The sequence below is a fragment of the Alligator mississippiensis genome, chromosome 13 (genome assembly GCF_030867095.1).
Source record: "Alligator mississippiensis isolate rAllMis1 chromosome 13, rAllMis1, whole genome shotgun sequence".
Classification (NCBI taxonomy): domain Eukaryota; kingdom Metazoa; phylum Chordata; order Crocodylia; family Alligatoridae; genus Alligator; species Alligator mississippiensis.
In genome coordinates, this window is record NC_081836.1 from 55,535,746 (window position 1) to 55,563,238 (window position 27,493).

Below are 27,493 nucleotides of genomic sequence, written 5' to 3' on the forward strand. Positions count from 1 at the left end.
CAGCATCTGGGCTCCCGGGGAAGACTATAGGAGCAGAACAGATAGGAGCAAGTCCCGTCCCTTTCTCCAGGACTTCAGAGACCCCAGATGAAGTGAAGCGACGGCGATTTGGGAGTTGGTGAGCCTGTTGCTCACCATCTCCACTTTGCTTGCTGGCGTAACTCTGTTCGCACCCGCGTCAAGAAGCGGAGCAGCAGATCTCGGGCGCTCCCAACCAGTGCTCCACCCTGGACCCCAGTGGTGTGGGAGAGCCTGTTGCATCCTGGCACAATGGGAACCGGGTAGCAGGCAAGGAATAATTCACCCACGAGCAGACGACGTGTGCAGAAGCAGCGGAAAGTCCCGATGCCATCGCAGACCCGTTGTGCTCCCCAGAGGCAGAATACTTCCTTCCCTACCCAGGCTGCAGAGGAGTCTTGCTGCACCATATCCAACTACTCAGGCTTAATGCAGGGGACCTGACTTAGTGCTTAATGATTAGGACAGAGGTCTTGATAAGAAAACCTGCGGTGCCTTTGAAGCTGCTAATGGACATTATATAACAGCCTGTGCCTCTGCGCTGGTTAATTTTTGTATTTAGCAAGTGATCCCCATGTGGTTAATTTTTAAAGGGTCCATTTTGCAGAAAATCACATATAATTTTGGCTACAGGGGGATGCAAACTCGTCAGAGAGATTAGAGGGACCCGTCTAAGTTAATTATGGCTCCGTGCTCCAGGCGCCCAAAACACTGCACTCATGCTGTGCTTGCTCACTATAAAATGGTAATGCAACCGCTCGGAGTGCAGCGTTAACACAGCTTCGTGGGCTTTTAAATGACAAGTGTGTGATTATCCTATGACTGATGGAAGGTCCCAGCGAGCAGCGAACTGTCTTTGATTGGCATCGGATGGAGAACGCGAGGTCGCCCGTATCTGAACGCTGAGATGTGGGTGGGGGAAGCACTCTGACAGCCAGAGACAGAGCTGAACAAGCATTACCGCTTTCTAGTGAGGGCTGGATAAAAGACACCATAGCTTTCAGTATCTTTGCCCGGATGAATAAATAAGGAAAGGCCCATTGTATGTAAGAAATCAAAGCTCTGGGGTGTCAAGAGTCTTGCCCAAGGCCATACGAGAAGTCAGTGGCAGAATCGGGAACAAGAGGCAGATGGATAGGGCTCAGCTCTGGGGGTGGGTGGATGCCCCCTCAGCCTTTGCCAACCTGGCCGTCTTTGGGCACTCTCCCCTTCTCCTCGCCTCTCATGTTTTGATGAAGGGATACTCTCAGCAAAGGGAGGCTACTCCAGGGCTTCCCAAGTCACATCTCGTAGGCACCGGTGTTGCTGCTCATCACTTTAAGGGCTAATGACGTGGGCTCCTTCCTCCCCAATACCCATGCCCATGCCTTGCAGATGTTATCCATCACTTGATACCTCGAGCCTGCCCTCTCTGCCCCCTCCTGGGTTCAGGCCCCATCTCTGTCCACCCACACCCGGGCATTTTGCTATTCCTGGGTGCAGCTCTGGGTCCCGGACCGTTTTTCCACCTCTCGCAGTCGCTGGGTGCCTGGCCCCGGCTCTGCCCTTCGCTGGGCTGCAGGTCCCTGACCCTGTTGGTCTCCTGGCTTTTAGTCCCACTCCTTCGACCCTGGCCCTGCTCTCAGGCTAGCTGGCTCCGCAGCCCCGCCAGCTGTGGACCTCTCCTGGCCTTTGGCCCTGCTTGATCCCTGGCCCTACCCCAGGGCCAGTGAGACTGATGGGCACCCTGGCCCTCCAGCCACGTGCTCTCTTCCCAGGTCCTCTAGCCCTGCTCTCTCTCAGCCCTTTATTCTCTCTTTGCTCTCTAAACCCTCTGGCCCCTCTCTCTCGGGGCCAGTTGGGACCTCCTTACCTCCCCTTAGTCCCATCCACAAACCACCAGACCTTCACGCTGCATTTCTCTTTTCCGCCATCCCCAAGGCCGAGCTCTGAACACCTCCAAGGTCCCAGCTGACAGGATTTTCCAACGCTCCCTCTGCGACGGCTGACGATCCCCCTGTTCACTTATCGGGAATGCACATTTTTGTTCTGTTGACTTTTGACTTTTTCCTTGAATGTGTTTTCTCAGTGACCCCAGGACCAGACTCTTCTTTTCTTCTTTTTTTGGCTTTCACAGTTTCTCCCTCTTCGCTTTTCTGTTTGGAGCAGGAGCCAGCCTTTTACACTGAAACACCAGCTATTCCACATCTCGGAGCGCACATTACAGATCCCAGCTGCAGTTCGGTTCTTGTTTTATCGCCCGACGCGTGTTGTTGCACAGAAAGCGGGAAAAGCCTTAGATCCAGGTTGCATCCTTTGCACGGGGAGAGATTTGAATTCCACTGGGACGCGCTGATCCTCCCGCATCCATTTGGTTTGAGCATCCAGCTCTCATCCCTTTGTTAAATAATGTTAGGCTGGCGAATGCGTTTCACTCCATTTCCCTTTCACAAATGATCCACGAGGCAGAGGAGTTGCTTCCACCCTGTTGAGGCCCCAAATTTGCAACCACGTCTTAACCATAAATGATGCCCGATGCAGGCAAAGGGATCAAGCGAGCCAGACGGCTATTATGAGATGCCCAGACGTGACACCTTCAAATGCAGCCCATATATTATTGTGTGCCTTTTATCTTTAATAAATACAAGCGTGAAAAGCCCTGTTCATACGAGTCCCAGGGATTTCTAGGCTCCCTTCTGAAGTGACGTATTAGCGCTCCCAGCACTGCATGGTCATTAATTACCCCTTGCGAAACAACTCTGTTCCTTCTGCAGGCAGGTAAACCCAGGTGATTTGCCCAGCTGCAGAGCCAGTGGAAGAGCTGAGATTAATGCTCGCATGCTCCTAATGTCCAACCCTACGTGCCTTCTGCTGGACTGCACAGCTTCGATTTTAACCGGCCCCCAAAACGTGTATTTTCAAACGTACAGTGGAATAGAGCAGAAAATCCCTGACAGCATTTGCACTCGGCACCTCAACACGCAGGGTTTGATCGTGGTTTATTCGTTGGGGCACTTTGCAACACTGCACATAGCAAGAAGGGACACCGGAGCGAACGGGCATCATGACTTTGCTTGCAGACTTAGTATGTCTGTGCCCATTAGTAAAATATAGTGATAATTTAAACTAGGATTGGAGCCCAGTCAGAAACATGGCTGATTTTAATTCTGGGGCAACACAGAGAGGTGTTTCGAGAGGACCATGTCCTTTCAATCCAGGCCATCACTCTTTCCCCACCATGCAGCACAAGGCGTTACTCACGGTGGAGTAGGAACGTCAGGGTGACTAAGGATTCATAAAAGGCTGCACTTACAGAGCAAAGGCACTTATCTGAAGAATGGATATATCCAAAGACATGGGTCAAAAGCAAGACCTTAATGAATTTGTACAGCACCCAGACCTTCCACTCCGTATGGGCATAGCTTGCACAATACACTATAGTATTCCTTCCACAATACACTATATTATTCCTTCCACAAAGGACTACATAGATCGACAGTGCCACATCGTCACCTGGTAGCAATCAGCAGAGCCCTGCTGCTTTCAGTGGCACAACAAATGCCAGTTCAGAGCAGCTGAAAATCTGATGCTAAGTACTAGGAGGGCAACAAATGAACAAACCTATCTAGTAGTTCAGTCCGGCTTGGAGGACTTATGAGCCGAATACCCCACCTTCTTTTTATTGCATGAGCTGGGGAGGAGGAAAAATTGGTATGAGACTCGTGGTCTATTGGAACAACACCCAGGCCTGCTTCTCCTTCAGCTGGAGAGAGGGAAAGGGCAAGATGGGGACTGTTTGGCTGTACTTACATTGCAAAATTGCTGTCGAGGAAACACCTGTTTCTCAGCAGCCCTGCCCAGAGCTGCACGCCGACGATCCCAAAGATGAAGAAGACAAAGAAGCACAAGAGAAGGACGTTGCCTAACATAGGCAGAGTATCTAACAGCAGGGTGACGAGTATTCGCATACCTGTGGGGAGAAGGAGAGAGCAGGTTACAGGGGTCCCAAGCAAGCCCTTGGATGAGACATAGGATCTGGTGTCCTCATCAGAGTTCAGAGCCCCTCCGAGGCCTGGGAGGTCCAGATCTGGCCAATTCTGGCTCATCTCTTGCTTTTCACTTAGAAAGGCCATAAGAGATTATAGGTCAGATGCTACTGCACTTATTGGGCACCTAACGTGGACTTAGGAACCCAAGTGTGAGTCTATTCCACCTTATTCAAGGCCTTGAAAATACACGCATACGCCAACTTTTGCAAAGCAACATTATCTTACTCTGCAGACAGTCATAGAAAGGCAGTGAGGAAGAGTGGGACCCGCTCACCTTTTGTCTTAGCCATATTTCAGGGATTCAAGCAGGGTGGAATAGACTTGCATGTAAATGCCTAAGTCCACGTATGCACCTCAGTGCCTACGTCTACTTTTGCACTTCATCGGTGGAAGAGACTTTCGCCCCAGGGGTCTCTCGTAAGCAGCAGGCACTGTACAGGCACCTAGTGGGACACAGGCCCTATGCCAAAATACTTGCAAGCTAAACCGCAAAGACAAAGCATGCAAAGGGAACCAGAGTAATGAAATGACCTGTTCAGGGGGTCAGGGACAGTGGCAGAAATAGCACCCTGGTCTCTTCCCCCCGGCCCAGTGCTCTGTCCGCGAGACATACCAGTCTCTGCAGGTGGAGGGAAGAGGCAGAACATTACTTGAGATCCTGCATGACCCTTGGCGGTCCCCATTATCTTTTTTTTTTCCAATCCCAAAGCTGCAAAGGAACATTTGATAACCAAAACCTCTGTGTGCATAATGCGCAAACGCTGGTGACGTTACAAGTCAGGATGTAACGCCGAGGCACGCTGCTCCCACGAGAGACCTCTGGAGCTGGATTTCAGCTACTCATTTCTTTTTGGGGCAAGATACACTCTACATGCTCCACATGAACCCAGGGTTTGTCTGTTTAGCATTCGGACGTAGCAGGCTTCTCTCCCCAACCAGCTACGAATGCCCTGCATAGTTGGCCAATATGTATTTTTAAAAACGCATGAAAGCATCTCAAACAAATGCCACCAACTCTGGCCTCCAGAGCTTGGCGCCGGGACCTCAGTGGGCTTCACACCTCTTCCGAGGACGATTTGTCCACAAAATGAACACAAGGGAGATGGGGCTCTCCTTTGCTACGCTCTGCTAATATGTTTCAACCATTAATTCGAGGCACCATCTCTAATCCATGTGCAGGTCTGTATGTGAGATTGTCAGCAAGGCAGAGATTTGTGGTGGCAGGGCATCTTTCGGCGCGGAGCGGTCTCTCGCACTAGGAATGAGTCCAAGGTCAATTCAAGTCTATGTACCACCAGCAAGAAACTTTCCTGGTCACTGCTGGCCTGGCCTGGGTTCACACCCATGACCTGGGTGTGCAAGGCTGCAAAGAAAGGACAGGAGACCCTCCTAGAGTATCTTTACCTCCAGTCACTTGAATACTTTATCTCCCTGCTTTTTGCTTTGGTCTCTGCTGGCTTCCTAAATGCAAGCTGCTTGTCTTTCTTCAAGTCTCCCTGCATCAGGCCTCATCTCAAACGTGCTTTTCCAGGGGGTTTCATGCCATTCAATGCTCGTCGCCAGGCCCGAGGCTATGTGGACTGGCAAGCTTGCAAGGACCCACAGACGGGGCGAGCTCTTTAACGGGTGCTAGTTTATCTTTTTCTCTCAGCTAACAAACCCTCCTTTGCGCATTGGGAGTGGTGGTGAGCTGGGGATGTAACAGGACGCCGGGCACAGAGATGGTCCCTGACCCTTTAACTCTGCGCCCATTCTCCCCTCTTGCAGACCCTGTTTTCCGGTCACTTCTGTTTGTGCAGTCCACATCCGCGGGTCCGTCTGAGAAACACACATCACCGAAACAGGGGGGTCTACGGACCAGCTTAGAGGTCCTGCAGCTCTGGCTGCCTGCATACAACTTCCGCTCAAACCCTTCCCTCCTCGGCGTCGGTGGTGGGATAGGTCGGGGTAGCTAAGAGGCATAGCTGGGCAGTTTTGCACACTGTGCAGTGGCGCTGCGTAGGGCAGCGGCAATTTTTGCACCTGCCTCAAATCAGTGCTCAGGCTGGTGCCCTGCTTAGCCCCTCTTAGTTACCCTACTAGTGTAGCCCCACAAGTGCCTCTCTCAATGGTTGGAAAGATGGCATAACTTTCCTGGAGAAGCTTCACTTGTCCGCCCAGCCCCCCCAACCTCAAAAATGGCAAAAACACAGAATAGAAGAAAAAGCAGAACAGAAGGCAAAGGGCCCCTTCTCCCCAAGGGACCCTTTCCTCCCCGGAGTGCATTTGTGCAACAGGACTTGAATATCACAGCTTCCACTGCAGTGCAATGCATCCTTGTGCTGCACGCAGCAGTCGCACTCAGATTGGGGTAGTGGGGCTAATTGCTTTAAGCTTTTGCCCCCCCAAAACCCACAGATACTGAAGCTAAAGAGGAGCTTCTCTACTTGGCAGCAGTAGTAGTCTTTTATCCCCTCCCTGGGCCTGCCACTAGAAGGCAACGCCGCTCTGTGATACATGTGGGACGTCCATCCCTTCCAGGGAGACTGCAATCACCAGCACCAACGGAGGTGTCAAAACCCGCGTGCCAGAGCCAGGCAGAGCTGTGCAATATTCTTGCACAATAACTGTGCAAGAACTGGAGAGAAAGCAGCACGGTTGGACCACAAAGACCGCGGAGGGGGCACACGGGGAACACGGCTGAACGTTGCCCGGGATGTACGGGAGCGTGGCCGATCACACGGTAAGCCTGTCAAACCTGCTGCGTTCTCGCAGAGGGCTCTCCGGTTTCATCAAACCGTGCGGCTGTCAAACCTTTCGTCCTTTTACCATTACTGACTCATTGCTCGGGCTGTCTCGGGAGCCCGGGCGGCGGTCCCTTTGGCAGATGAGTTTCGAACGCTATGGGGTGGGAGGTGTGGCGGCCCGGATGCCTTGATGGAGCATTTGAAGAAGACGTAATTGTTCCATAAGGACAAGAGCAAGTCGGCAGAGCTCCCCGGGGGGCGAAACCAGGGTGTTAGCACAGTTTACAAGGAAAGGGACTGGAAGTATGGTGCTGAATACCAAGGAGAAGGCGATGCTACTGATGCTAAATGTCTGCTTGTATACCGGAGAGGTAGAAGGGATTACCTACCCAGGCCTGTTTCTATCTCTCCTATACTCTGCAGTTCCTAGTGCTGTGGAGCTGGTATATTAGTCGAATTCATGGAAAAGACCTTGCAAGAAATAGCTGAAGAAAACCCTGAAGGAGAGTCGGGTGCTGGTGAGGGCTGGGATACAGGTCCTGGCTCTACCGTGGTCTTGCTGCAAGCTGCAAGACAGAAGGAGCAATGGTTTCAAGCTGCAGCAAGGGACGTTTAGGTTGGATATTAGGAAGAATTTTCTCACTGGGACGGTAGTACAGCACTCGAACAGGTTATGGAGAGAGGATGTGGAGTCTCCATCCTTGGAGGTTTTTAAGACCCGGCTAGACAAAGCCTTGGGTGGGATGAGGTGCTTGGGGCCAGTCCTGCTTTGAGCAAGGGGTCGGACTAGACGCGACCTCCTTCCAACCCTCCTCGTCTACGGTTCTGTGTTATCTTTACAAATGGAGCACCTGCTCTCTCTGCGCCTGGATGGAGGTGCGAGCTCTACCCTGGCTTGCAGGAGTGTTGTGGGGATGCAACCCAAGGGAGACGGCAATACTGTCGTGTCACGGTCACAAGCGCCAAGTCTGTTCTGCAAACAGACACGCGTGCTGGGGTCTTCCAGCGTTCCCAAAGCACGGGCCAACCGCTGCTTTGCCTCTCCTTGCTCAGAAGCAAGAGGTCAGGGTGACTTCAAAGTCTTAAGTGAAAACTAGAACAAAAAAACAAAACAAAAAAATCCATCCTGGGGGGATAATGCGATGCAAATTAGTAGTTCAATAAAGGTTAAATGAGTCTTTGCAAGCCCAACCAACCGTGATGTGAACAGCTGATAATTGCAGCTTTGAGGGGGAAAGAAAGGAAGGACTAAAAAAACCTTGACAATGAAGTTTGGAAAACAAAGAAAGGCAGAGAGTCGCAGGGACTGAACTTTCCAGAAGAAAGTCCCGTGCGGGTTTACAGCGTGGCGTGATTCAACGCACCTGCCCACGCCCCGCTGGCGACAGCGCTGTCTTCAGGGGCATTTTGTCCCATTAAGATGCTGCTCCCTGCCTGCATAGAGCTGCTTCTCCCATCATTTCCCTCTGTAGGCTGCTGCCCTGGTCCATGACGTGTCCCAGGTGGATGGAAGCCGACCTACATTTTCTCTTACTCATTTTCAGGTTGATTCACCTTCCACCTAACCCCATGCCATGTCTGATGCATCCCCCAGTAGAGCTGAACGACCCTGGGCAGCATCGCGGGGTCCTCTGACAACCAGTGGGAGCTTTGCATGCATCGGGCTTAGTGCGAATCATCAGGATCTGGTCACCTGGCCCAGGCTGTCCTGTATTTTTCAGCATAATAGCAACAGATCCTCAGCTACCGTTGACAGCCGCTGCATGGACGTCAAGGGGTACGTGCGGCCAGTGGGCAGACAAGTTTTTTGGGGGTAAATGCGATCTTTTATTCGACCAGCTAAATAGTTGGAAAAATGGTCCTTCCTCAACTCCCAGCCCCGCGCGCTAACCAACGGCACCCTATCGCCTTCGTACGCTCGGTCAACCGCGCAAACTCGAGGGGATGAAGTCATGACAAATATCTACCGTTCAAATACAGGAGGTGGCGGAGGTGAATGCACAATGTGGGGATTTTTTTTTCTTCCTTTTTTGCATTTCGTAGCTCTCATTCCCAGCACATGCAGTAATTTTAACCCCCCAGGGGCACAATGAATAGCGCTGCCCTTTATATTTCCGTTACAAATCTATCTTTGGAAAAGCGAAACGCCCACGTAATTCCCCGTGGTAAGAGGAAATTGGGCTTCTGTGCCCTTCCCCCACACCCACTGAAACCCTCACCCTCTTATTTTTTTTTTCTCCAAAAATGGTTAAAATGTCTCGTCTTATGCCAGACAACTTTTTTTTTTTTCCACTCGGTTACATCTGGTATTTAGGGTTGTTTAGTGGCACTGCATTGGAGATTGAACCCATCTGTTAGCTATCTACTAAAGGCGCTTTGGACTCTCTTAGTAAAATGTCAAGTGTGCCATGGGAAAAGATTATTAGCATCAGTTAGGCTGAAAACAAGGAGCGTAATTTCTTTTCATTCTCATTGCACGCGGTGCCCATTTTAAACCACATATTATAAATAAGAAAAAGCAATGAGATGGGCTTGAAAAAAACAGTTCCCGCTCCTAAACTACCTACAGCTCTTGCCAGGAGCTTAAATTGCAAGAATTATATTTTTCCAGTCATTTCCGAGGAGTAATTTCTAATATAGATGATGTTTTTATTGGCTGGGTTTCCTCTTTCTTTCCTTGCCTTGAAAAGAAAAATGTCTTGCGGGTGAATTTATTACATCTGAAAATGAAGTGCTCATTGCACTGGATGGGCCCCAGCAAAGCGCAGGGGAGTTGGATGGGTAATAGCAGACAGTCCTCTCTACTGCGCAGCCACTATCGTTATAACCCGCTTGGATGAACTGGTCACGGGTTGGGTGCGTTGTCAAATGTACCGGTTCAGCGTCCCTCGGTCCATTCACAAAGGCAGCTGCCAAGAGCATCTTCCTTCCCCTTGCACTCACTCCCTCGTCTCTCTCCACGTTGGTTTGTCCACTGCCTCCCTCTTGGTCAGCACATTCAAGCCTTTTGCCCTCATGATCCAGGCTCTTCCACTTTTCTACCCCGCCACACTCATCCAGTTTCTCCTTGTCCCAACCTCTTCCCTCCCAGTATCCATCTTCTTTGCAAACATTCAATCCATGCACAGCAACCACCCCCTCTGCAAACTGTCCCGTAACGACCCTTCGTTGTTCTCTCTACTGTTTAAAACTGGAACCAAAGGCTGTTGCAATGCATAGCAAGGTTCCCGGTTGAGTTCAGGGGGCCGAGTTCTTGTTGGCCGAGTGGCATGTGCAATGCTAACCAGAAAGGCTCTCACCATAAACACTGGGCCTTGTACTACTTATTGGGCGTGTCTACACATTCATTAATGTGCAATAGTTACGGCACATTCAGTTTAGTACTTGGATAATCAAGCGCTACATCAATGTGCAGTAATCTGTGCTAGTAGTGCCAACGCATGATTTTTTAGTGATGCTAACTGCACAGTAGCCTAGTACTACTGCGCAGTAGCGCGTTAGCAGGGTTTTTGCCTGGCACGCTACTGCACAGGGTTATTAGGCTACGATGCAGTTAGTGTCTCATGTAGGCACGCCCATTAAAACCATACCTAAACCTGAAGAGACTGGTGGGCACTTGGGCTGCGCCAGGGACTTAGACTGAATAAACTGAGGGGCAGCTGGGTATGTATTTATTAGATTTGACCAAGGGATTTACAGATTCTACTTACAAATGCCCTGAATCTTTTCATTTACATGTAAAAGATGTACCCCTGTCTCCGCAGTTGGCAGAATTAGGATGGCGGCCAGCTTTTCCAATAGGTTGGGCACTGTACAAACACGGTGTTGCCACGTTTCCATTGTTGCTAAATGGAAACAGCTCTACAGACACCTTTTTCTTCCTTCCAGAAGGACCAGAAGGACTGTCCTGGCTTGAGAAGACCTCTTCTGGCTGCTGTGTGATTTTACTCTGAGAGGTAAATCCAACGAGGTGAAGCAGACCTCGCGACCCAACATGACTAGCCTAGCATTGCCCATGAGTTTACCTGCACTGCAGTAGGAAATATAATCATCCCGCCCTCTGCCTTGCCCACGCTGACCAAGAAGAGAGGGATTATCCTATGGAAAAGGTCTCCTGAGGTCCGCCTTCAGCTCTGTTTTTACATCATTCTGTTCATTTTTTTTGGATGAGATGCCTGGTTCTGCATTTGGGTGGTGGGTGAATTGTCTTCCATGCTAAGCCCTGAAATCTCCCTGGATCAGAGGCTCTTGGCTGGACAAACATATATCTTCATTACTGCCACTGACTTCTGCTGCCCCGAAAAAATCAAGTCAAATAGGGAGTTATCACCATCCCTTTGCTGTTGACCCTGGCAAGGGCTGAAAGACTAAAAGGGCCGAAGTCGAAAGTGGATGGAATTAATGGTCTCATAAACAAGCAGAGCCTGTGCTTATCTGCCCTGCAGAAATCGAGATACTACTAAGACTACTAATCCTACTTTGGCACTTCTTCAAGATGCTATTAACATTATAAGACCATCCTCAATGTTCATTTGGCCAAGCAACACAACACGCAACATGGGTTTTTTTAATTGCAGTCGCCATTACAAAAAAAACCTCAGCGACTATCTATTCCCCATGGTCCAGAGAACGATCAACGCCACAACCATGGCATAGGACACCTTAAAAATCCCACCCCAAAGCTTCAGTATCAAACTCTTAAAGTAACGCCAGGCAACACAGAAATGGGCCGCACACACAACGTCCAGACCTGGATCAGAGCTTCCTCAAAGTGTGGAAGAACCTGGACACGAAGGTCTGAATTTAAGCAAACGCTTATGTCCATGCTTAAACTCCAATGACTTCAAGTTAAAGTTAAGCACGTAGCTCATTGCTCTGTTGAATCACCATCTATAGCAGGGGTTGGCAATGTTTTTGGGCAGTCCCAAAGACACCCACAACTTCAACTTGTAAGATGCTGGCATGCCGGGGCGGATGGCAGGAGAGCCACGAAGGGCCTGATCCTTGTTGTGGCCATGTAGCCCTGGCCCCTTCCCTGCCATCCGCCCAGAGGCACGTGTGTCAAGTAAAAGTCTTTGAGTGCCACACTCTGGCACCCATGCCGAGGGGTGCTTACCCCTGATCTATTGTGTAACCTAATATGAAAACCTGGTAGGAATTGGTTCATGAGTTCAGGAAAAAATAAGAAACAACTCGATCCTTTTACCCTACACCCAGACATGTCTTGAGGTTCAAATAAGTTTGGAGAGTTTTGTTATCATCCACTTATGGTTTCAGGCCACTCTGCATTTCCCACTCCCGGTTCAAACTAGAAACAACAGTGCCGAACACCCATAAGACCTTATAACCCCTGTACTGTTTATGGTCCGATCAAACAGCGGTGGAAAAAAAAAGTTAGGAATCCAAACCTTCTGATGTTCCTTCAGTCCCAGTGCACGGTTGCCTCTTTTTTTTTTTAAATAAAAAAATAAATCCAAGAAAACATAAAATCGTCAGAGCTGAATCGGTTGTTGTTGTTTTAAGAAAGTCCAAAAAATGCAAGATCAGAGACAAACTTCAAAGCTTCCTGAGAGCAGACATCCATCTGCTCACTTGCACGTTCAACCCGGGTTTGGGAAGCAGAACAATTCAGTGGGAGTTTGTTTTGCTATCTGTCGATGTGCTGACATTATGGGCAATTCATCGAAGCAACGTGTTCAATGAGAATCCATGGCACCGTATATTCAGAAAGGCTTTCAGCAAGAGGAAGGAAAAAAATTAAAGCACTTTTTGAAGGGAACCTGAGGATTTTCATACAAATCACACGGCTTCTCAAAACGAGGGGACTGCATATCAGAAACGGATGAAAGGCTTATAAAATTCGCATACCCGGGAAGGAACATTTGGTGGAGGGTTGGTACCAACGGGTAATGAGCTGGACTCGTTGGGTGATCCTTCAAGATTGGATTTAGAAGACAAGCAGCTGAATCTACTTGATAACGGGTGTAGGGACCACTTGAACGTCCTCTGCTGGGTGAACCCCCGTTTTGTTCTGTACGCCAATGAACACTCGTTAAGATTTTGCCCGCGATATAGCCTGCTGTGTCACTCATCCCAGAACGCAGCGCCGTTATATACAGGGGAGAAGAAAAATAAAAAAGAGCCTATCCAGAAAAAAAGAGGATCTTCCCTGGCCTTAACTGTTCCCCTTCTCCCTCTAAACGCCAAAAGGAACGCTTTTATTTGCATTGTGCTAACAGCGTCTTGGGACTGTTATAGATAGGATGTTTTTGTAGCCTGGGAAGACAGCCATGAAACTTTATCGGCCCAAATACAACATTTACTCACCTGACCTTTACCGGGAGTGATGAGAAGGATGAATGACATTTACCTGATGAGTAAAAACTATTGCTTGCCCTATTCAAGCAGGAGGAGGTGGTGGGGGTGCAAGCCTAACAACCCTTGTACTCTGTGCTGGGTGATTTTAGAGCTCGGATTTCCCTTGCACTAGGAATACGGGTTCTCCGAGTCCTAAACATAGAGGTATGTCTGCACAGCGACATCTTAACAAGGGTTATCTGGGCTGACAGCCGGCACGGGTCTGCAGTGCATCTACACCTTGATTTTGCTGCGCAGGTCTGGTTTAGTGGTGTCAATCACACAAGGACTAAGACATCTGCTAGCCTTATTAAAACCTTGGAGGACCCACGGAGTGGATTTGGCATGTCCCTCCAGCATGGTTTTTTAGTGCCAACTGCCTCCAAAACGAAACGGGGTGGGTGGAGCTATGGTCTCCAACTCAAAGAAGATGGTGATGGGCACGGAGTAGAAAACTGTGGTCCTAGAGTGACTTGCATCACTAGAAAAGGAGGGATGAGGCTTCACAACCCAGTAGTTTCAGTGCTAACTGCACTGGCCAACACGTGTAGAAAGGGCAGAAATTTGGGGTCTATGTAGATTAAAGTAAACCCTCCTGAGCAGGGGATTTCTGTGCTCACCAGCTACCGATTGATACTCCAACTCTGAAAGGGGTCTCAGCATGCCAGCCAGAATACACTGAATTTTTAGAGCAATGCTGGCCAGACGTACAACGTTGGTCTCGAGACAACGGGACTGGGGTCCAGCGTGCTGCATGACAGCTTTTCTTGCATGGATACGGCCACCCTATGGGATCAGAGTCAATGCAGCACATGTCTTCTTGCAAAAGCCAGTTTCTTTTGCCTTTAACAAAAGTCATGCCCAAGCTCTTTGAGATCAGTCCTAGCCTCCTAGATACCACCTAGAAGTATGGGCAATGCCAGCTGTATCCTCAATAACATTGCACTCTCGCCCCAAGACTCATCCTCAAGATACCAACCATGCAAATGCCATTAAGAACGAGACATTCCTGGGTCATCCTTGATAAAGCACGAGCCATTTTACACACTCGTGCTAGAGTCAATGGGAGTTATAGCTGATTGTGCTCTCAGAGGTGCATGATCTAAACCACAAATGCAGTTGTGCCCACCCTACGGGGAAAAGAAGGGTTTTTACTTACTTGGGACCCTGTTAATGGCTCGTAAAGGCCTGAGTACCCGGACGGTTCGGATGGCGGATAAGCTTACATTGTGTCCATCCAGCGAATATTCCAACATGCTGAGGGAGAAAGAGAAAAGAAATCAGGGTGGGGAGGGTCATTCTCTACACCTTGAAATGTTTCGGGAAGCCTGAGAGTAGACGCGCCCAGTAAGTGGCTATTACAGTGCTTCATCTAGTGCGGGAGAGGATAATGGACTTTGGGCTGATGGCTGTACTAGGACAAGCAGCAGACAGATGACACTTGACGCTGGCATAGGTTTACTCCTGATTCATTTGGTGTCGTTCTACACTGGATTATGTTACTGTACATCCGCTCTTTTTGTGTTCGTGTATTTTTAAGCAGCCGTAGATGGCTGTTGCAAATCTGCCTTCCTGCAGCACGGGAGGAAGATACCTGGCTGATGCTGTGATTTAAGTGTTGGATGTATCACCCTCTAATAGTGGCAGGTTTATGGCTGAAACACCAACTTATTACTTTCTGGTGGCTGTGGGTGAGCCCACAGCACAGTCCAGGGATGCGACCGACCCACACTAGGTTAATCTAGTGGGTGTGGGTACCAGGCGCTGTATAGATGAGGTGACGTGGGGTTGAGCTGTTGAGCATCCCAAGTGGGTGGTACTGATGCCCAGGCTGCAGCACTTACAGCTAGCAATGCTAGGCCAACACAGCTGCATTGCACACTGCAGCATCCGGCATACCCCACGGCACTGATGGAAACCATTGGAGGAGGAGAAGTTACAGAAGGAGGGGAAGGGGATTTAGCTCATCTCCTGGCGAGTGCAAAACTCTTCACTATATTTTCTAGTACTTGGCCATATTCCAAGCAATGGAAACGTCCACCATTTCCCTTGGGAGATGATCCCACAACTCTACCCAGGTCACAGTCGATAAGATGTTTTCTGATGGGTACTTCCGGGTATTGCACATGGGCATTTTCATGCCAGACTGACTTTTGGTCCATGACAAAAATGCAAACAGCAGATCTGATGAATGACAGTAAGGTGGTTGGAACTGCATTTTACTATCAGACAGAGGGAACATTTTCTTTTTTTCATGCTCTGCCGCCATTTCCCATAAACAGTTCACTCCCGGACCGAGAAAGACGTTAAAGTTTAGTCAGTTTGCTTGGTTTTTTATAGCAACGAGTGGTAAATGTGCGTACTGTTGCTTTTTTAATGGGGTTATGGCTAGTTAGCTTGGTTGTAATTACAGTTTATAGAGTTTGACTGCAGGGAAGTGCTTGTAAATGTGTCACAAATCTTTCACCACTCGTGTCCCCGTAACGTAACAACATTGGCAGCACCGTTGGGACCTGGGTTTTGGTCCCCGCGTCGAATCTTTTTTTTTTTTGTAATAAATACGTACATACATACATAAAAAAACCAGGAGTGGGAAGGAAGACAGTTTGACAAAAGCAAGCATCCATAGGCATGTTCTCATCCAATATTTTAAAGTCCCAAATTCCATTTTTCACTTTAAATTGTTAAGGACTTAAACCCCGAGACAGCACCTAACAACCAGGTAGGAAAAGTCTAAACAGTGGCTAAACTCAAGAGCCTAGACCTGACCCCTGGAAGCGGTTTCTTCTCATTCAATGGGTCTCACTAACTACCAGGTCTTTATGTACTGTATACAGACCTATTTTCCATTGCATTCTGATTTCAGGAGAATAAAATGCTACAAAGGCAAATCCTTGGCTAGAGCGTATCAACACAGTGCCACTGGCTCCCATGGAGATGTTCTGATTTATACTAACTGAGGATAAAGTGTTAAAAGATTGGACTTTCTGTAGTCTCGAGGTACAGTGTATGAACAGAGGCAATTTCTATTTTTGAAAACATTGCATTTTCCGACAATACCGTCTCTGTACACAAATGAACCCAAAGCTTCTAATTGGTGTCTTTATGTTAGCACGAATGTAGGGAGGCCTAGGTCATATTCTGCAACAAGGATAGCCTGATAAGCTAAAATCCACTGGGAACCTCTCTACTGGAGCATCCAGATGGGAAGAAAAGTGTGCCAAGACGGAGGTGGTGCTAATGATCGGAGTCACGAGAATACGCTGCACAGGGGATTCAAGTGAAATTGTGATTACGATCTCACAGGAGTATGGGATAACCTATTTCTTTGAGAGTATCTGCCCACATTTAAAAATACCTTCATTTTTCCCGGCGCCCCCGGAGCATTGATTTTGCATGATTGCAATAAGCTGAGTTTTACCCCAACGAGTATTCTGGTGAAAACACAGAACATTTATGCAGGGAAGATGCACTCTCAAACTTTTGGGTGGGTGAGACCTGGCTAGACAAAGTTGGGGATGGTCGTGCTTTGAGTAGGGGTGGGTCTAGATCAGCGGTTCTCAACCTTTGGCTTGACGTCCCACCAACCCTTTTGTCAAAAACCCTTGGTCCCACCATGATAAAAACAAACCCCCACTTTTGCCAAGAAGCATACGTGTACATGCATTTTAGTATTATATTAATCATTAATGGACATTTTCAAATGAGTTGAAGTCCCACCTACAAGACCTTCGTGTCCCACCAGTGGGATGCGTCCCACTGGTTGAGAAACACTGGTCTAGATGACCTGTTGAGGTCCCTTTTCCAACCCAATTTTTGCTATGACTCTATGAAGGCTGAAAATGTTGCACACCGGGCAGTCTCCATGCATACTGCCAGCTTGAAGTCCATCTGAGAAGTTGCAATACATCTGGGATTCCTCTCCTACTTTCTCCATCCTGACCAAGGTCCAGGGGAGGTATTACGTCCGTCTCTCAGAGGACTGCAGCAAGAGGCCGCATGAAGTTGCCTCTTTTGCAGCCTCCCCCATTTCACACAGTTGGTTTTCCATTACCTCTGTGTGAAGCCATTGCTGGGATAACTCTATTGCACCCAAGATGAATATGTCCCTTTAGCTTTAATTGAGCAATTCGGGGCTTTTAAGCGTTTCTTGTTATTTTTAATAACAACCAACTTCTACAAATATTTTTTTTTTTGCCCAGGTAGTTAATATTACAAGTCTTTATAACCCTAACTCTACCTAAAAACTCTGCAGCTAGGAGCTGAATTTAGTTTGATGGATAGCTTTGAAACTCAGCACGGGGTGAACGCAGTTTCTGAAACTAACTGGGATTCATTAAGCGGCTGTAACACAGACTATAAGGAAAGCAGTCTTGAGCCCAACCAAGGACCACACAGTGGGAAATTTATAGCAAATACCAGCTCACACCTGCTCGTTACATTGAGTAGGCCTGTAGCCAGAACCAGGTGCCTACTTTTAAACACGCCGAACAGGAATAGACGAACCATTGTTTAAAAGTCACTGAAATTAATAGCACTGCATCCCGAATCTGTTCCCTGGCTTTGTCCCAAGGAGGCACGCTTGCAATTTATCACGTGGCTGACTCAGTAGATTCTCCTGTAACTGGATACAGGTTTTTAAACTACTAATAGGACATAAAAGCAGTCAGGAAATGCTGCGCTGAGACCTGGCGGTGCATGCCAGGAAGCTGCATGCACGTATTCGGGGCTTAAATGGGCCAAGTCTTAGCATTCATACAGAGCTGTTATTCAGCAGCTTGCCTTGGATTTCAACAGGCCCCCAGTGAAGAACTAATAAGGATCTCTGGGTCTGCTCTCATAAGAAGCATTAATGAATATTATACTTTGCATTTATTCAGAACTGTCATTTTAGGGTCTTTTTAGGGGTGGATCCAAAGCCCGGTGAAGTCAAGGGGAACAATCTGTGCAACTACACCAGGCGTTGGATCAGTTCTTCTATATACCGTGAAGCCATCCCCAACCCGCACCAAAACATCTGATCCAGAGGTGTCTTTGAGGATGAACACCTTTGGGTTTCACTTAATCCTCATTTTCACACGTGTCTGAAGTGTCCATCTTTGGAAAGCCCAAACATTTTCACTCCAATTTGCAGGTTGTGGAGGATGGGACACACGTGGCTTTCAGCAATTCTTCTACACTCATCCTTTGGACCATCTGGGGTGATCTGACCCTGCCCCCCTGGGCAGGGGGCTGGACCCGATGATCTTGCGAGGTCCCTTCCAGCCCTAATCTATTAAATCTGCATGTAAAATGTGAGTATTGGACGGTCAGGTGTATTCAGACGCTCTTCCATCACCTCTGGTGGCATAAAGGGGCTTTAAAAGGAGTGAGGACACCAGCCCTGCTCTTCACCCTTAATGCTAGGGGTGAGCTGGGACCATCACAAGTCTACTGCACTGCCTGTTTTTTTGCTTCCTTAGGCCAGACATGGAAAGAGCAATGGAAATTAAATTAGCGTCTGGGCTGCTCTAAACTTACACTGGTGACCGGATGGATTTTGTATAACCTGGGGGTAACAGGGATTGCAAAGTTGGCTTCAAGCTTCCTTTGGTCTCCGTCTTGACCTGCGCTGTACGTACAGGAGCAAAGTAACTGAGAATCAGGACAAGTGAGCCCATGAACTTTGAAGTCAAGTTTCCACTTAGAGTTAAAGGAGGGTCATTCTAGCTAGCTTTGCCTTCCTGAACTGCTACGTTTCAGCTGCTGTCCCAGCTAATGAGGGGCTTTGGGGACACAATTCAAGGACAAATCTGAGTCTGAATTTGCACCCATACCGAACCTGCTCTGGAGCACGCTAGAGGCAGAGGCCTCAAGAAGGACCACGAAGTTGACTCTGCAACTGCTTCATGGCTGCAATGCTGAGTGTGACGGGCTCTCAGGAGTCTCCCACTTCGGTCACATAGGGGACATGACACACATGGACCCTTTGACTCGAAAGGCCCAGTTTGAGAAAGGGCAGACACGGGTCCGAGCTGCACTGCGGGCTCTTGCGCTGGTCTCATCCCTTTGACCTCCCCTCATTTGTTTGCTGGTTCTTTGTTGGGGAGCGAGAGGGGAAAATTCATCCTGCTGCCCGCCAGAAGCTGAATAGACAGGACAGACACCACGCTGCTCTGTCTCGGGGCGACTGGTTTGCTTAGGGTTTGCAGAAAAGACTTGCGCTGAAGCCGTCGACAAATGCAGCGAAATAAATGCATTCATGCAATGAATGCATACTTGTGCTCCCTTCATTTATGCTTCATTGGTTGGTGTCCCCCCCACTCTCCTGCATACTGCATGGCAGAGCCCAGATGTTCCCTCGGGACATCTGTCTCAGAGCCAAGGTTGCCCCTGATTTGGCGCCGGAGGCTCTCTCCAGGGCAGGGGTGCCACTGGCTGCAATCCCCGCAGCTCTGCTCCCAGCAAGGCATAAGCAACTGTATTCAGCAGAGAAGGCAGGAAAGGACACACAAGCTTGTAATCCCCCAGCATGTGGTCGGCGGCAGCTGGAAACCCGGCAGCAGCACAGCTCAGGGCTTTTGCATCTCCTCTTCCTTTCGTTCTCGCTGCACTTGTCTCCAGTTATCCCTCACTTGGTGGCTGGCATGTTCCCTTCACTGTCCCCCCCATCCCTGCTTTCAAAATATCTGTCCTTTCCTCCCATTTTAGTCCTGCCATGGCTGGTGTCTCTCCCTAGCCTAGCTCTATTAGGCCATTCACCGCGATTCATACAAGAGGTGTCAGAAATGCAAACCCTCCTGCACGAGATGAGGACAGCCTACACAGCCTGAAGGGCCATGGAAGGCAATAGGCATTCAACTACTGAGCATCAGCGGGAAAAATGGGACCTTCCTCCTTCACATGGGTATGTCCTGCTCTTCAGTACAGGTATGTAGAGCATGCTGAAATACTAGCCTGAGAAGCTCCAGCTCTTTCTAATCGCCTTCGCCAAGAAAAGCTGCTGCTTTCTTGGTCTGCAGAGATGAAATGAAAGGCATCTAAGGCAGTTTGCATGAAATGGGACCCTCTCCAGTGAACAGCTACATAAGCACCCCTTTTAAACCGAACCCTCTTGAGGGGTGGCAGGTCGACGGCGTGGGTTGTATTTTTGGTTGCATGGGAGATGTTTTCAGCCTACCCCTGGATCAGAGGAAAGGCAGCAAGTGGCACTGGTGGATGTATTTCTCAGGCAGGCAGAGCACAAGAGCGCGCTCGCTGCTGGACCAGTCTTCAGGCACAGCCCTGGTTATTTTCTAAATTTCCTTACCCTTGGCTTTCTTCGATAACCCTGCGAACGACACAAATCAGCCCGACCGGGATAGAGAGAACAGTGGGCCAGGCCCATTTATCACCCACTTGCGTGCTTATTGGAAAGGCCCCGTAATCGCTCGATAGCTTCCAGCTCCGCTCGCTGAACAAAACACCCCACTTATTACACTAATGCGCTGGCTGCGAACGGCGCGGCCACCCCAGGGACCGCACAAATACGCTTCCAAAATACTTCGTCATTCAAGTTGACCTCAATTCTCTCCTTCCTGATGGTGACAAGCCAGGCGAGGCAGTGGGAGGAGGACAAAGCGACAGAGGGGCAAGGCAATTGAGATGCTAAGAGCCGCATGCTACCTCTCCAGGTAATCTCGTGCTACTCGGAATAGCGGCGCTGCTCCGATTGCTCCCGTGACGGTCTCCGAGCCCCTTCCAAATGCCAATGCGATGCCAAACCGGCACGTCTCCCCAGTGTGAGATGGGCTGGTGTCGCTCTCGTGCTACAGAGGCTCTCACCGGGAACAAACATGGGTCAGCACCGCCGGGGATGGATCCAGACTGAGCACTTCCTGGCTTGGCGGGGCACAGCGGGACCTTTTGACAGGAGGGGAGAGTTGCGGGGGGAGCAAAGAAAGCTAATCGCATTTTTTTCCAACCAAGGGAAGCTCAGCTCAGGATGCTTCATGTTGTATTCAACCCAGGAAGTCCTTGCCTAATTGCACGTCCAGACAAACAAAGCAAAGCAAAACCAACACAGCAAGAAGTCGGGAACTGAGGTTGCCTATCACCAATACACTACAAGAACACCAATTACACCAAATACACTACAATTAACCCCCCAAACAGGCATTTCTCAACCCAGGAAATTCAGCAGTAAGCTTGCTCTCACCAGCTCACCTATTCCTAATCATCTATCATGCAGGTTAAACTGCTTCAGAGCAGGCTTCTCCCAGTCTTTGCATCTATTCCTTTACCCAGAAAACATTTCAGACAGGCTAAACTTTTAACCTGTTCATGGCTTTCCTGCAGGCTGCTAAGGATCCCATGTCTCCCGAGCCCAGATAATCCAGCGGTATTTCTGGGAATGAGTTACCCCTCTCTCCAAAGAGGTCCTAGGGGAATAAGCAGCTGCTGGGTGAGCTGCCCTTTGCAATTTGGGGACCAGTGGACAGGGTAGACTGCCAGGGCTCCCTGCCCTTCCCCAGAATATAAGAATTGCCATTTACTGGGTCAGGCCCTAACTCTGATCCAGTCTCCTATTTTGCACCACTTTGCTCAGGCTCCTACGTTGCACGGTGGCAGAGAACGGATGCTGAAAGGGAGAGTGAACCGGGTACGACGAGGTATCCCGGTTGTAGCCGTATTGGTCTAGATTAAAAAGGGAATCAGAATTTGTGGTAGAGGCGATATCTTTTCTTGGAGTTTTGCAAAAAAATGTCTTGCAAAAAGTTTTCTTAATTTTTTTTTTTAGTGCAAAAATCTAATAAATATCACCTCTACCACGAGTTCTGATTCCTGGGTATGGCAAGGCTTTTTTCCCCGCTGTTCCTCTTTCCCTTGCAGCCTCCAGCATTTAAGGCCCAGGAAATTCAGATTCAGAGTCCGTGCCCCCCACTCCCACGCTCAATAGCTCCTGATGCCCCTTTCCTTCAGGAACCTACCCAGCCCACACTTCCCTCGTCCTGGGCTAGATTTTCCTTGCTCAGCCAAATTTTGCCTTCTCCGCTCACCCCAAGAAAGTGGCTGAGGCCTTCTGGCTACACAGCAGCGCCGTGGTTTTCGTGAGACATTATCCAGCGGAAAATCTCATGCATTTATTTCAGTCCCCTACCTGTGTGACATGTGGCATCTTAAATTACTAACGATGACAACGCTCATAAGGGTCTCATGCCCTCTTCTCTCGTTCTCGTCCTTGTTTCGCTGCCCAGACACAGCTATCGGCATAAAGCAAAGCCTGTTTTCTTTATGCTTGTAGTCATTTTTTTTTCACATCAATTTTACTTTCAGGTGCTAAAATCCCACCACACGGTTGCAACATTCAGCATCGCAACTGCAGGGGATACAGCAGGGGCCGAGTCCACGGTCACTGGAAGTCAATGGGAGTTTTGCCATCAAGGTCAGCAGGAGCCGAACTGAACTCTATTGCATCTTGGAGATCCCTTGCCGAGAAGACGGCCTTAACCGTGATGTCTGGGGACCGGCTGGCTCTCATAGCACTCAGATCAGATGGGGCTGTGACCAAGCTGGCAACAGGATCGCCACACCAGGGACTTCAACGCTTTTACAAAGTCATGCAGGTTCACATCACAGGTTGCAGGGGGCTTGGACAAGCATCTCAGGTACAGAAATACCCTGAGCGTTTACATCCCCTTCGACATGAGCTTCCACCTTTTCAGAAACTCTTTGCTTAGGGTTTGCAAGAGGAGAGGAAGAATCAGGCACTTCCAAACACCTTGCCCCACGGTTCAACGAATAGCTAACTCCAAATATTCTAGGGAGGGAAAGGGCAAGCTGAGTGCAGGAAGATCGGGGAGATTTCTTGAAGCAAGGAAGGACCCCGTTCTCTCCCACCTCCCCATCCCCGAGCCCCCGTCGCCAACCCTCGGTCAGGCGGGCGTGATAAACAGCAGCTTCCTATTTCCCATTTTGCAGGTGTGTTTGCAAAATCCATTACGGCTGAGCTCAGTGCTTTACCATCTCTGAGATCAGGTTTTACAAGCTTTTCTTTCGCTCTAGCCCGGGCAGATTCCTGAAGAAACTACCAAAAGCAGCCGAGGTGCACGTGCATGGGGTTCATTTAAAATGTTGGCTACTGACCCAGCCATTACGATGAAGAAGTCCAGGCGATTCCACGTATCTCCCAGGTAACACTTCTGCCCGAAGATCCCCAAGGCTACCATCTTGATGACCATCTCCACAGCAAAGAAGGCAAAGATGAAGTGGTCAAACGCCTGGGTCATAAAAAAAAATAGAGGATAACAGTTAGTTCTAGTTCTCCCTTAATGGGAATAGCAAAGGAAGGGAAGTGGATGTTTCTGCTACATGGATGCTGCATATGAACAGCGGAGAGGAAGGAAGCACTGAAGTGCTAGTCATCGCCTTGAAATGCAAAAAAAATAAATCAGGCTACCTGCTGAGTGCTGACGAACGCAGCCAGGATTTTTATTGGGCCACAATAAGCAATTTCTGTTAATCAATTGACAAAGACATGGGAGCAGAAATACGTTAGAGCTGCTGAGAGGTGACAGCTTGGCAAATTGACATATTAATGAGCTACAGTCCTTGGGGTCCTGGCAAACTGTCAGCACGGTACCCTGAATTCATTGCAAAGCCCAGGCACCCTGCGTATACAGAGGGTGCAATGTGGACAAGGAGCAGCAGGGATACAGGGAACACAGGCTGGAAGTAGGGAACAGCCGGTACGATTCTTGTTGTGTCAAGTCGTCGGGCACCAGAAAGCACGGATACCATTTACAGTCCACGTACAAGCGCGCTTTGATGTAGATCAAGGTTTTGCATTTATAAGTCCTGGTAAAATAGGGGAAAAGGCGGAGGCAGGCAGCTGCAGGGCACATTACATTTGCATTGTCCATAGGGCAGGCTCAGCCTTTATTAGGAGGGACCAAAACAGCAGGTCAGTGAGTCACTGCCATTCAACCCTGGGCTTCTCTTTCCATCGTTACCAACACACGCGGTACATACTTAGACTCACGGCTGGCATAAATGAGCACGGCTTCCACTTCCAGATTGAGCCTCGCTGCTCTCACACAAAAATATTAACTATTTTGACATATGCTGAAATGGGTGAATGCCTTGATGCCGCGTCGGGTACAGGTTGCCCCATACATTATTAAACAGAACGAGGATGCAAAGATATTTGTTTTTTTTTAAATCATATGGAAAGGTTGGGGGTTTTTTTGTGTTTTGAAAAGCCTCTTTGCGGAAGTTACAGCCGCTTTCTTGATCTAGACACATGTTCTCCAAACGATCTGCCATCCGAACTGCTCTCTTAATGATCATTATAGTCAGCAGAGCCTCCTACATTGCGCCTCTGGCTCTTTCATTTTGAAGCCTGAGTGGATTATTGCCAAACTTAATAGAAAGCAGGTGGCTGTGACCTGACGTCTTTTCCTGGAGCTCTTGTGAGAGCGTGGGTGTGCGTATGTGCACATGTGTGAGATCTAGCTAGTCTACCTGTGCTCTGACCTAGCAAGATCCTCCTTTTATAAAGACAAACCAAAGCTGGTCCAGCAGTCTCGGGTCATTTGACACCTGACATCTGAATGTCTCTGCAAGGGAGTTTGATTTTTCATGTTTTGGCTTCCATTCCCCGTGCAAGCTGAAGCCAGGAGAGGGGAAATATTGTTTGACTATAACTTTTGCCCTTTTTTCTTTCTGCAAATCATTCACAAGCGTACTCTGACTTTTACAAATACATCTCATACTTTGCCATCCTCCAGCTGGGAATGCAAACCATATTCTGGGGGCACGTGCCCTGCGAACTGTTCAGGGACTGACGAGGCCCATGAGAGCCACATGCTGTGGTTTTCTACTGCAGGGTGAGGATGAAATGTTATGGAAAGATGGACAACAAATAGCAAATCATCAGTGAAAAAAACTCTTAGTTAGGAAAGAAGAATTGGTTTCCATGCAAGGGTGGGTATTTTTGAGAAAAAATAGATGAGGATGCAAAGATGTGTGTGTGTGTGTGTGTGTGTGTGTCTACTTTGGTTAGTCTATAAAAGTGCAAATACTTGTGTGTATACTTCCCAGTGGAGGAACATGGTTGGGCCAGGGAGAAACCTTCAGAGCACAGATGGGACCTAGGACAGTAATGTAACTAGGGGCACCAGCCTCCGATGCGAATTGAGAGGGGGCACTAGAATAGCAGATGCCAGGGACCCTGTGCTACCACCTCTCCTCCTGTAACCAGAGCACCAAAATCCTTCGTTCCACCTGTTTCCATGATGGCCAACCTCACAATTTTACCTTCCTTGGGAGCAGCTGGACCTGACTATGATTGGATGCACTGTTGGCTGGATGCACTGCAGAAATCGTGGCATAGGACAACGGTTTGCACCATCCTCCCAGCTCTGTTCCATGGCTCACTCCATAACAGATCTCTTGCGGCTTCTCTCTTAGTGTGGTTCACAGAGATCTGCCCCTAACTTCCCAGAGCTTGAGGTTGCATGCCGACAAAGTCCTTTCCTGGTGGCTTTGCAGATCTATCCTTGACCAGTCTCACGGTGGATGGGTTGGATGACTTGCAAAGGGGCTCAATGGCCTTTTCTTTACCATTAAATGGTCTCAAGGGGCTATTAAAGAACTTACCTGGCCCCAGGACATTACACTGATGAACACCAATGACCTTTACATCAGGTAACGCAAGGCACCAGGAAGCCTGAGCTTCTCCACGGTTATTTTTTGGAGTCTAGAAAATTAGTTCTTGCTGGAAGCCAGGTGGGGTGCAGCCCACACACAGGCAGCTTCGAGATGGCCCGTCCTGTGGCATACAGCAGATACGTGATTGCCAGGGCTCTTCAGGGACTCATAGGACCAGTTAAATTACTGCCTCCATGAGCTCTGAGATGTTATTAAGACTCCATCATAAGGTTTAGTGAGCTCTGGGTTTAAGCCAAGTCCCTGGCAGGCAATAAGCCATGGCATATAACAAACGAGTCACTTGGATTTAGCTGGTAGACTCGGCTGAGGAACAAAGCAGACACAAAGGGTGAATAATCTCCCACCTCCAGAGAGAGGGACTGGGATGAAGCATCACCATTAACCCCTTTGATGCAGGCCATGCAGCCATCAGAGCTGGGTTGTAAATGGCCAGGACTGCATGCAAAATTGGCACCTTCACGTGCCATTATCAGTCCCACAAATTATCCAATCCTCCACTGGATAATACATTCCCTTAATACATTCAGAGCATATGATGGCTCTTCATAGATTTAGCTGGCTCCCAAATGAATAGCTATACTAAAACACTCCCTGTACCGCATTCGCTGATGCTATGCAAGACATTTGCCAAAGGGCGTAAGGATACTGGTCTTACCTCCAGGATAGTGCACCGCTCGGACTTGCACTTCACATCTTCGCAGGGCTGGAACATGCCCAACGTGACGCAGTTCAGAAGGATGACCAGCATGCTGACGTGCTCGAACCAGGTGAACGCAGTGAGTTAAGGAGGACGTGCACTTTATCAACCATCGGTAAGGACTCACAAAGACAAATCTAAGCAGAAACGTGGCAGTACTTACATGTGAAAGAAGCTGGATGTCCCTTCTCAACGAGAACAAAAGTCCACCCCCATGACAGCTCAGAAATGCTAAAATCTGAACTTGAAGTTTCCAGGAAAGGGTCCTGGCAAGGGGAACTCCTGCCGAGATGCATCGCTTTCATTTTAGACCAGAAGGGAAGGTACAACATGACCACCTGGGATATTTTACATTCAGAGTCATAGGATCATAGAAAACGAGGGTTGGAAGGGATCTCAGGAGGTCGCACCTAGTCCATCCTCTTGCTCCAAGCAGGACCAGCCCCAGCTAGATCATCCCAGCCAAGTCGTTGTCTAGCCGGGTTCCTACATCTTGCCATTAACACCTATCTTTCTCACGGGTGCAAGAGCAGCACAGGGCACTATCATCTTTTATCCTTCCATAGCAGCGGGCACCTCTGAAGCTCCAAGTCTCTTACCAGCTGATATCACCCATTCATTCATATGAGAGATATTCACTCCTTGGCTACCAAGATGGGTGATCTGAGACAGGCAGAGTTTAACCAACTTGAAAGACAACAGGTTTGCACTTTTATAGACTAACCAAAGTAGATATAACCCCCCCCCCCCCAAGCTTTCACAAGCTGAAGCTCACTTCATCGTATGCACCTGCTACCTCTACCGTCAGCTACTTTGGTTATTCTACAATGTACAAATCTATCCTGCCTTCTACTTAACTTCAACCTAATGTGGTCTCTCTTTAACCAACTTGGCTACAGTCACATGGCAAGTCCATAACAGTCTGGATTCGAACCTAGAAATCCCGATTGATCCAACCAGTAAGCCAGATAATACAT

At 48.8% G+C, this 27,493-nt stretch overlaps 1 protein-coding gene across 5 annotated transcripts in view; it reads right to left on the reverse strand.

Annotated features, from left to right (window-relative positions):
- The window catches only part of CACNA1H (calcium voltage-gated channel subunit alpha1 H), a 192,761-nt gene extending 165,529 nt beyond the window's left edge, over positions 1–27,232 (reverse strand). For 2 of the 5 annotated variants that reach the window (XM_019494550.2, XM_019494551.2), the window contains exons 1-4: positions 26,475–27,068; positions 23,234–23,367; positions 14,289–14,386; positions 3,808–3,967 (exon numbers count right to left, since the gene is read on the reverse strand). In XM_019494550.2, coding sequence (XP_019350095.2) covers positions 3,808–3,967; positions 14,289–14,386; positions 23,234–23,367; positions 26,475–26,567 — 485 coding nt within the window. In that variant the 5' untranslated portion in view covers positions 26,568–27,068. Of the gene's footprint in view, positions 1–3,807; positions 3,968–14,288; positions 14,387–23,233; positions 23,368–26,474 lie in introns of all 5 variants that reach the window. The other 3 variants (XM_019494553.2, XM_019494554.2, XM_059716434.1) reach the window with 3 other exon arrangements.
- Between the last annotated feature and the right edge of the window lie 261 nt (positions 27,233–27,493).